Here is an 11,830-nt window from a genome sequence, read left to right as displayed (position 1 = left end):
TTGATTCCATCAAGTATATTGTTGTTTCCTTGGCCCAATTGTACTGATTTATGTTATTGATGGAGTTACAATTCTTGGCCAAACTCTAAGGGAGTTTCCCTGCTGAGCTCCCAAGTAGATTTGTGTTGAGCAAATATAGAATTATAAGGTAGGCTGCATCTTGATTCCCTTATATTGTCCCAGGATCAAATGCAACTTGAATTGCTTGTGCAATTTCTCTTCTACTGATTCTTGTCATTTCTTAAAATTATTTATCAACAAATTTGTTTTCTTTCGGCTTTGGGATTCTTGAGTCTCTTGTTGACTGAGGGGCTTTTCTGCCTCGGTTTGGGATCCCAAATATGTTTTGGACATCATCAGTATTTACTTGGCAATATCCATTTTCGAATTTGAACATTCCTTTTTCAACATCATACCAGTTCACTATATGTATGACATCCCAGTATGATTTCTTCATTTGTAATTCACCTTTTATGTAAGCTTTCACAAGTCTGCCAAAAGGTGACTTATATATGAATGCCAAGACATCTATTTTTTCATCAAGTTTTGGCTTGAGCTCTTGTATTAGTTTTGCAAAGGTTATGAGATTCAGCCTTATTTGAACATAGTTATCATCTGTCGCCCGACGCTTTACGATAGGAGGTTTTTGAGTTAATTACTTTTTGGTTGCTAAATGTTCATCTTCATAAAAAATGAAATGATAATGAGTATAATTTTTAATCAAATAATATGAAGTCATATAAATGACAAACTAGATGCAAAGGGCAGATGCTTAGCGCACAAGCTAGATGCAGCATCACTTAGCACACAAGCTATATGCATCTTCACTTAGCGCATAAGTACATGCATCATCAATTAACAAACACGATAGATACAGAATTGGTTGTTAACGCACAATGTAGACGCATAATTGTTTTTACCACAAGCTTGATGCAGATTCCTTTTTTCTTTTTCTACAAATATTTATGTGCAGAACCAATTTACAAACATAAAGTAGAACTAGAATTAATTTACGAAGTGCAGCATCAGTACAAAGTACAATATCAAGCTAGACGATTAATGCTTTTACTCACAATATTTAGACGCATATTCATTTTTTTTTTTCCAGATGTTGTTGAAGAATTAGTATACATATAAACTTAAAAAGCGAAACTAAAACATCTAAAACACTGAAATTGTTTTTTCTCAAACTAGAACACTGAATTTTTTGTAAAATCAAGTGCAAAAAACACTTGATAATGCATGCGTTTTTTAAATTTTTCTGAAAGTGTGTTTTGCAAAAACAAGTGCAAAAACACTTGATAATGCATCCAAAACTTTGATAATGCATTCATTTTTTTACAAAGTTCGAAATATAATCATGCAAAACAACTATTTTGAGTAGTAGAAAAACCTTTGAAACACTAATCTTTTGGAAATCCAGCTAAACATGTGTATCACTTACTGAAAATCCGGCTTGAAAGTGTCGGAATCTATGGAGATTTTAGGGTTTTTTTCTAGGAAAGTATCTTTTGCGTGATAGTGTTTCAACTGATAGGTTTGGGGAAGATGAAACCGTCAGTTCACGGCATTGAATAAGGGAAACCGGTTCGTTTTTATGATTTTTTGTCGTGTAGTGGTTAACGTGTCCGTTTATTAACGGTTATAGTTGAGGGGCATGGACTGTAATTTAGTCGGTTTGTTTCTTTTGGGTTGGGCTTGGGATTTTTCTAAAAAAATGTAAGAGATAAAAAAAAAAAAAAAAATGAACAAAAAAGAAGGAGACGACCTGTGAGCAGAGAGAGGCGCTGACCAACATTAACGACAACAGTTTTATATACGGATTAAGCAGCTTCCCTCATTTTCAACCTAAAAGCTACGCCGATTTCCTTTTCTGTCGAATCATTGAGAGCTTTCTGCTCTCTCTCTCTCTCTCTCTCCCATTTACTCATCCTTTATTGCACAGAACTCGAAACCCTTGCTATCACTCCGATGCCTCAAATCCAAATCGAAACGCAGATCCCCAAAACAAACCCTAGCGCAGCCTTTATCCCTCCACCATCATCACTCATACCAGAACTCAAAACCATTTCCACCTCTCTCTCTCTCATTCTTCCAGAGCTGCCTTAATGGTCTCTGCCTCACTCTTATCTCATCAAGCTTTTCCATATCTCTCCTCGATCTCTCTGGCCTTCAAACCCAAAACCAAAGCTCAGGCCAGCAAGTATACATAAGTGCAGGACATAAATGGGTGGAAGGGTGAGATGTTGTAAACTGAGGGGAGAATAAGGGCGACGGGTGTTTAGTGCGAGAGAGAGAGAGAGAGAGTGAACTTCAGTGAAGCCTCTCTCAATCTCAAAGCACTCATCACTCCTCAAACTCTCAAGAATCCAGTCCAGTCCAATCCAATCCAATGGCACAGGACAATGATAACCACACTGAAAGTCAACTCCCACAAGTCCTGGTACTTCGGCAACCGGGATGCTGGACTATGTTGGAGTCCAACTACTCCCACAAGTTCAACTTCCTCAAAGCTTGGGACTCCCCACTTCCCCAGGACCAGTTCCTGGCCGGACATGCAGGCTCAGTCCAGGCCTTGCTGTCCTCCAGTATTGGGCCTCCGATAACTGCCAACATCCTCGGAATGCTGCCCTCCTTGAAGGTCATTGTCACCACCAGTGCAGGTCTCGACCACGTTGACCTGCCGAAGTGTCGAGAGCGGGGGGTTGTCGTTGCCAGTGCCCCTAAAGTCCATACTCACGATGTTGCTGATCTGGCTGTGGGGTTGTTTCTTGATGTAATGAGGAAAATTTCTGCCGGGGATCGGTATGTTAGAGATCGGCTTTGGGCTAGCAGAGGAGAGTTTTCTCTCGTTTCTAAGGTGATCACCCTTAATTTCTAGCTACTTCATTTCTCTTTTAATATTTGAGCGATGTTCTAAATTAATCTAGATTAGTGGAAAACTGATTTGAACTTGATTGCAGACACGGGTAGTGCTGCATACTATCCTAGCCAACATAGCTACTTCCATGTCTACATTTCTAGCTACTTCTAAGCTGAATTTGTATACTTACATGCCTTAATCTTATTTTGTTTTGTTTCTTTAATAATATTGGTTTTGTTTGTCAGTTGGGAGACAAAATGAAGTGAAGTGTTTCTAGTTGTTTACCAGTTAATAATTTAAAGTTTTTTTTTTATGGATAATTGAACAGTGAAATGAATGAAATCTTCTTTCTGTAGAGAAATTAAAGGTATTTTGGTGATTGGGAATGTCAGATAGGAGGAAAGAGAGTCGGGATTGTTGGACTGGGAAACATTGGCTTAGAAGTTGCTAAAAAACTTGAGGCCTTTGGCTGCAGTATCTTGTACAACTCAAGGAAGGAGAAACCATTTGTTCCATACCCTTTCTATTCAAGTATTTGCGAACTTGCATTCAATAGTGATGCACTTATCATTTGTTGTGCATTGACTGCTGAAACCCACCACTTGATCAACAACAAAGTCTTGCTTGCATTGGGAAGAGATGGAATAATTGTGAATGTAGGACGGGGAGCTATTATCGATGAGAAGGAAATGGTGCAGTGTTTGGTGAAGGGAGAAATTGGGGGTGCTGGTTTGGATGTGTTTGAGAACGAGCCTCAAGTTCCTAAAGAGCTCTTTCCATTGGATAATGTTGTGCTCTCACCGCATAATGGTCCTTGCACACCAGAATATTTCATGGATTTGTGTGAACTTGTAGCTGGGAATTTAGCAGCATTCTTCTCAAACAGACCGTTGCTTTCTCCAGCTTTGGATAAATAACCGGTTTCCAATCTGCAGGTTAGTGTTTCCGTAGTTTTAAAATCGTGTTTTGGTTTGTTTCCTGCAGTGCCAACGAATCACTTTAAGACAGAGATGGAGTTTTAGCAATTTCTGTTTTAATTTTTCTTCTGGTAAGTTTTGTGCACTTTTCTGAATCAATGCAGGGTACAAAAATTTGATGCAATGAGTGAGGCAGTGAGAGAAGACAAGGATGAAGAACTGAGATGCGATCGTTACTGATAATTATATATTTGAGCCTTGTATTATAGTGTGGAATTGCTTGTCAATGATGATGAATATTATTGTAAGGTTGGATTCTTCTAAGGTCACCATCTTTGCCTTCATATAAACCTTGGGTTTATGTCTGTTTCAAAGGAAAATGTTTTACTTGAAGTTGTACCAGAATTGCAAGATAATGATAAAACATTGAAATCGTATCTATATCCTTTTCAGCGATAATTAGGGGAGTGATTTATGCGCTCCCCATTTCATCTCCAACACTCCCGTCCTTGATTCTATTCATTGATTTCCTCCAAATTATTCAATATAACGGCTAGAAGAAGAAAAAAAAAAGTGTCGCAGGTGAAAAGCAGAGTGCAGAAACCGCTCTGTGATATTTATTCAAAATTAGTCATCTTGGTGCTCATTTGATATTTCCTTTGTATTTGTTGGCTCAAAAAGAATTGTTATGCATTGTAACTTTGGGAATGTTGGAAGACTATAAATAAATTTGAAAGGACGTGTGTACCTTTTATGCAGAAACTTGAATCTCAACACGCTCCTACAAACACGAATAACTGCTCTGACCCTTCGTGCAATTCTAGAACCTCGCAAGTCGTCGGGTTGGCTACTGTATGCCGAGTTGCCCCTTGGTTTTCGCCTCCCAAGACCTAGAGCCGAAAGTGATAGCTCTAAAGACCTAACTAGAATATTTGAATTGTAGAAAAACTTGTGTTTCTTGTGTTTTCTTTCTTCCCCGAAGCCTCCTTAGTGGTTGGAAAGAGTGTACAAAGACTGAAAAACCCATGAAAATCCCAAGTATATTCTAAAATGAATATCTCTTGATTTTCATCTAATTATCACGTAGATAATTAGGAGGTTAATATCCTCATGTGGGTGGAAAATCCTTTGATATTTATTTATCCTATAAGATAAATCATACATCTCCCACTCACCCACATAGGGTGCGGCATAGTCTCAATCAACACACTTAGTTCACATCTATTCTAGTCTATCTCCTCATAAAGGAAATAGGATGTGTGATCTCGTGAGAAAAAATGTACATAACCAGGAGCACTGCCATTAAGCTATCACTAAACTAACAACAGTGCATCACTCGGAAGTTCATCGCTTTGTGGCCCAGACCGTTCATCACACACCAGACTTGACATTCTTTATCCCTCGTTATGAAATAAAAAAAAATGTCATGTCTCACAAGCATCATGTATCCATGTCTTATGTTTGATAACAAATATCAAAAGACATCGCGCAGTTAATGAAGCACATGACATGGTGTTTTCTTCGAACTGTCTTTCTTAAGCTCTGATGTCAGTCTAATTTTATTTAACTGCTTGACTAGAAACATGATGTGATCAATAATAGCACTCAAATTAAACCCTCTTCTTGACAATTGTACTAAAGATGTAAGTAGGGATCGTTCTAGGCCTGTGATTAGGAGGGATTGCTAATTTAATGAAAACTGACTCAAGAATGCAAAACTAGGCTTGAAAACACTTAAATAGACTAAAAGACTCTTAACTAAACTTATATAACTCAAAACAAATTGAAAAGACTCAAAACAACACAAAACAACCAAATAGACTCAAACTAGACTCTAAGACTTAATTTAGACGAAAATAGAATTGGTTTTGCCTCAAAACACTAAAAAACACAATTTGGACAGATTCTAGCTATTTAGACACAACAAATTAAAGGGGATTGGGTTTTTGGACGAATTTAAAGTAAAACAAGTAATGTAAAGGCTCAAATAAAGTTTGGACGAATTTGGGGAAAAACTATGGATGATTAGCTAGCTAGAGGATTCTTTTCCACACATGATACATTCGAACACAAATTGATTTCCAGTTGCTTTTCTCAATAAACCATGAACCTCAACACCCCAGATTAACCGTGACTTCACTAATTAACCCTCAGATTCTCCTTTAGTTATTGGATTGGATGACATCATTCGACAACCCAAAGCATTCTTCAAAAGTTCCCTACATGACATCATAATAGAGATACAATCAAAGATCATTACATTCTATGAAAATCATAAGTATTGACAAAGCATTCGTAACTATGACATCATGATACTCATGCTAGGAATTTAACTTAACATGATTGTGAAAACAATCTTAACTACTTGTGAATATAAGTTTGTAACGATTATGTGAAACTCCCTTATATTCTAGCACCAAATTCAAGCATGCAAAAAGTAAGTAGGCCTCCCTAATCAACATACAAGAATAAGTTCTCAATCAAACGGTTAAGTAAATTGCATTCACAATTTATGAAATCACAACTGGAATTAATCAATTCATATCACAAACATAATCATGGTTTCAAACCTTCCCCTAGCTAAAACAGGTTTAGACTCCCATGTTCACAACAAAACAAAGAAAACTTGAATTAAACATTGAAAACAAAAGATAGATTACACCTAAAAACGTTCCAACAATCCAACTTGAATGCAAAAACGTCCAAGGCTTCTTCTTCTCTTCTTCTTCCTTGCTATGCTGCAGCACAAAGGTTTTAGGGATGATTTTGGATGTGTTTCTGGGTTAGGAGTGAATTTGGGTTGGTAAAGGAGTGCAGCAAAGTAGAGGAATGGTGTATGGATGTGTGGTTGAAGGTATGAAAGTATGGGAATGGTGGAGAATGAATGTAAGCTGCAGCTATAAGTGGTGTAAGAGCCAAGGATGGCTGATTGTGTATATGAATGAATAGCCTTCTCTATGGGTGTGGCAAAGGGTTCTTTATTTAAGGGAAAGGATCTTAACTTTTATTAAATGGCTTAGGAAAGAATTAGACCCCAAATCCACAAGGAAAAGGAGACTTAAAGTCAAAATCCAAAGGGAAAAGGAAAGGAACTTGCAGCGAGGAAGATTAGGAAAGGGAATGTGTTTTAAGGCTGAAATTAGGCAAGGATTTAGAATAGAATAGGAATGTAGGGTGCGGCATTGTCTAGGGTTAAAAAGGAATGCGATCTTGGGACACAAAATAGGGAATAAGCTATCCCCTTGCATGGCAAGGAAAGGAAAGGGTAAGGTGAGCCACGGCAAGGGTTAGAATGGTGCAAGGAAGGTTTAGTTTGTGTCCTAAAATGCGTAAGAGACCTTCAATGTTGCTGGAACTTAGGGCTTTTAGGATTAGGAAAGGTCAAACCAAAATAGAAAACCTTGGCTTAACTTTCCTACTTCAAGTAGGAATCCTTCTTTGATTAGGAATCCTAACATCTTTAGGTCTTCAATTTTGTCCATTCCTTTTGCTCCAAGCATATGCTATCCATTCCAAGTCAAATTTTGCTCCAAAATGCACTTTCTTGCTACTTTAGCCATATGGACCTATAAACACACGAAAATAGCTTAAAATACTAAAATAACTATGAACTAACAACATAAATGTAAGAAAACAAGTTAACTAAGTCGCCTAAATATACTCATATCAAATTCCCCCACACTTAACTTTTGCTAGTCCTCGAGCAAAACAAAACAACCAAAACTAACAAAACAATATCTAGACCTTCCAACATTTACCTCAGGGATTTCCAATGAACTTGATACATTAAAGAACACTACTCCCACAGTTTTTAGCTCTATTTACACTTGAGCAAACACTTAACCATAGTTACCACTTACTAGTTCACATTTAATCAATTAAAACAACGTTTTGAATGTAGTAACATGCCTTAGAGAATTCCCTCAATTCCTCACTAGAATACTCTCTATTTTCACACAGATTTTCTAACTACACTCCCTACACTAAGTATATGTGAGAAGGTTGATGTAAACATGTAGACTAGCACTCACATATGTTATAACAAAGAAAGCATTTTCTGGAATTATGACAATGACATGTATATGATCTCATGAATGGAATGCTACTACATAGAATGAGAACCAGGGATTCCATATGCTCATACCAATTTCAAACTCCACATATTGAACACATAACATCAAGAGAGAAGTTGAGGGTTGTAATGAGGCTAAGGTATTGGCTAACATAGAAGGGTAAAGGATAAACAAAGGTTCTTAAAGCAATAGGAAACAAAGTAATGAAATTGACACTTAAACTCACATTTGATTCAACACTTGGAAGAACAGGAATCAATCACAAGGAAGGAAACATGATTCAAACTTCCTTGTTTTGACTTAGTCAATCCTAATATTTTCCTACTTAATTCCCAGCTGCAAGGAGGGTTCCTAATTGATTTGGGACACTTAAATATAAGTTTTAGAAGCATTAATCCTAGCCAAAGAAGGTTGCCGCACTTCCCTTTCCTTTTTCCCTTCCTTGTCGTGCAAGGAATCACATTTCCCTTTCCTATTTCCTATTTTCTGCCCATGCCGCAACTTCCCTTCCTTTTCTCTCTTTATGATTCTGATTTGTTACGCTTTTCTTGGAGGATTTGGAGTCTTAAAACCTTCCCAAATTAATTAATTAATGCCTTAACCTTTCTCCCTCTATATATACACAATCTGCCGCACATATTAGAGATTCTAGACATCCATACTCATAAATCATCACTCTCTATTCATTCAGCCATCATCCACCCCCTACCACTATCCAACCTATCCATCCATCACCATAATTCATACCCAAACACCCTTGTGCCGCAGTAAAGAAGTAGAAAGAAGAGAGGAGAAGCCTTGGACGTTTTGGCCATTCAAGCTTGGATTGTTGGAGTGTTTCTAGGTGTATTCAATCTTTGTTTACAATGTTTAATTTAATTTTTCTTTGTTTAATTGTGAACATGAGGAACTAATTTTGTTTTGGCTAGAGGAGACTTTGAAACCATGATTATATTTGCAATATGAATTGATTAATTCCAATTGTGATTTCATAAATTGTGAATGCAATTTACTTAACCGTTTGATTGAGAACTCATTCTTGTATGTTGATTAAGGAGGCCTACTTAGTTTGCATGCTTGAATTTGACGCTAGAATATAAGGGAGTTTCACATATTCACAAGTAGTTAAGATTGTTATCACAATCATGTTAAGTTAAATTCCTAGCATGAGTTTCATGATGTCATAGTTACGAATGTTTTGTCAATACTTATGATTTTCATAGAACGTAATGATCTTTGATTGTATCTCTATTATGATGTCATGTAGGGAACTTTTGAAGAATGCTTTGGGTTGTCGAATGATGTCATCCAATCCAATAACTAAAGGAGAATTTGAAGGTTAATTAGTGATGTCACGGCTAATCTGGGGTGTTAAAGTTCATGGTTTATTGAGAAATCAACTGAAAATCAATTTGTGTTCAAATGTATCATGTGTGGAAAAGAATCCTCTAGCTAGCTAATCATCCATAGTTTTTCCCCAAATTCGTCCAAACTTTGTTTAAGTCTTTTAGTTACTTGTTTTTACCTTAAATTCGTCAAAAACCCAATCCCCTTTACTTTGTTGTGTCAAATTTGTCCTATTGTGTGTTTTTAAGTGTTTTGAGTCAAAACGAATTCTATTTTCGTCCAAATTAAGTCCTAGAGTCTAGTTTGAGTCTATTCGATTGTTTTGTGTTGTTTTGAGTCTTTTGAGTTTGTTTTGAGTCATATAAGTTTAGTTAAGAGTCTTTGAGTTTGTTTAAGTGTTTTTAAGCATATTTTGTATTTTTGAGTCAGTTTTTATTAGATTAGCAATCCTTCCTAATCCCCAGCCTAGAACGATCCCTACTTACATCTTTACTACAATTGTCAATAAGAGGGTTTAATTTGAGTGCTATTATTTATCACATCATTTTACAACTTTTCTCATTTTTTTATCTTTGTTTTCTTTCTTTGCCGTGCCCTTTTACATTCCCCCACACTTGTTTTTTGCAATATGTTGATCAAAAGGAATTCATTCTAAGTCATGCTTCACTATCCTTTAAGAACAAGGGTATGGAAAGTCCTAATCTAGGCTAGGTGAGGATAATGTGGTTATCAAAGAAAATAGGCTAAATAAGGCTCAAAAGGGTTAATCCTACAATACATATGCAAAAGGGTTAGGCTTTTTGGCTTTGGTTTAACTAACAACTTCATCTTACTGTATGTTATGCAATCAATATCATGCTTTGAATGAAATGGGCATGAGTTCTAGTATTTGGAACTATAATGATGAAACGCATTCTAAGTAGCAACCAAGCAAAGAATGATCAGATCATGCAAGGACTTTAGAAAACAAGAAATCACAGATTTATAACTCTCCAAAGAATGTTTTAGGCTCAAGTCTCTCAGGGATGTAGCGTTAGTTTGAGTTCCTTCCTTCAAGCATGTTACAAAAACTGATTTTTTTTCTTTGTGATTACATGTGAATTCGTAAACTATAACTATAACTAAGCATAAACCAAAGAGTAAATCAAACTTTCATCCATGTTTGTAACTTTCTTTAATAGTCATGCAATTAAAAACCAAATCCTCATCATTGTTTTGGAAAGTACCCTAAGTGATAGGAGCATATTCATGCGACTTAAATGGCTTGTTCTCGTGCATTTACGTTATGTTTCTTTAGTTATTTTAGTACTTTAAGCTATTTTCGTGTGTTTGTAGGCCGAAAGGGCTAAAGGAGCAAAAAGATGCATTTTGGAGACTTTTGGAGCACTTTTGGGCTAAGGATGGATAGCTTATGCTTGGAGCCAAAGTGTTGGACGAAATTGAAAACCTAATTGAAGACCAAAGTGTTGGAACCTTGTTCCATTTAGTTTTAGGATATTTAAACCTTTCCTATATCCTTAGTCGTGCATAACATTCCAACATTCCACTCCTTCATTCACCACTTATCATCACCACATATCATTCATTTATTACTTATCATATCATTCATTCATCTACATATCAATAACCACTTATCTTATCACTCAACATATCATTCATTTATCACTCAACATATCATTCACTTATCACTTATCTTATCATTCACTTACCACTCAACATATCACTCAACATATCATACACTTATCATTTATCATACTCATAATTATCTACACATTACAACCTAAAACACATGCACATTCACCCACATGCACAAACACACATTATTGCCGTGCACATTCCAATGCACTCTTCCTTTCATTTTCAGCCACATTCCACATGCATTTGCACATGCATTCCCTCACCAAGAAATCATTCAACACATGCATTCACTCTTTAATCCACATGCATTCACACACACTTCACACAAACAACATTCACATGCAAACACAAGCTTTAACCAACAAACAAAACAGCCAACACATGCACCATTACACTATTGCCGTGAGATTCATTCCATTTCCAACATCTTCACATGCATTTCCAGCTTTCACATGCCTTCACATTCATTTCCAAACAATAATCACTTCAAATCACATGCACAAACATGCATTTTCAGCACCATTACACTATTGCCGTGAGTTTCATTCCATTTCCAACATCTTCACATGCATTTCCAGCTTTGCACATGCATTTCCCTTTCATTTCAACCCACATGCATCCTTTAATCATTCAAACATGCAGCCACATTCCCTCCTAGCTGCCATGTTCCCCCATTTCACCTATAAATAAGCATCCATTCTTCCACAATTCATTCACTCTTCCATACACATTTTCAGTTACAAACACCAAGCAACAAACCCATTCCATTGCCGTGAGTCCCACTTCATTTTCTGCATATTTTCTCTTCACTCTTCCATCTCTAACCACTCCCTACTCCATTCCACATACACCTAAAGCCCTTAACATCTCCTTAGACCTTGTGCCACAACGAAGAGGAAGAGAAGAGTGCCTAAACGTTCATACAATTCAAGTTTGAGTTGTTGGAATGTTTGGGTGTTTCTTTGATTTCAAAGTTATAATTTAATTCTCTT

At 36.6% G+C, this 11,830-nt stretch overlaps 1 protein-coding gene across 1 annotated transcript; it reads left to right on the top strand.

Annotated features, from left to right (window-relative positions):
- Positions 1–1,845: 1,845 nt before the first annotated feature.
- LOC137735389 (glyoxylate/hydroxypyruvate reductase HPR3) lies at positions 1,846–4,130 on the top strand. Its single transcript, XM_068474812.2, has 3 exons — positions 1,846–2,860; positions 3,256–3,798; positions 3,945–4,130. The coding sequence occupies exons 1-2, from the start codon at positions 2,393–2,395 to the stop codon at positions 3,778–3,780; spliced, it is 993 nt and encodes a 330-aa protein (XP_068330913.2). The 5' UTR covers positions 1,846–2,392; the 3' UTR covers positions 3,781–3,798; positions 3,945–4,130.
- Positions 4,131–11,830: the final 7,700 nt, after the last annotated feature.

This window comes from Pyrus communis, chromosome 7 (assembly GCF_041283825.1).
Source record: "Pyrus communis isolate YQ-2024b chromosome 7, ASM4128382v1, whole genome shotgun sequence".
Classification (NCBI taxonomy): domain Eukaryota; kingdom Viridiplantae; phylum Streptophyta; class Magnoliopsida; order Rosales; family Rosaceae; genus Pyrus; species Pyrus communis.
This window is presented reverse-complemented; position numbering and strand designations above follow the sequence as displayed.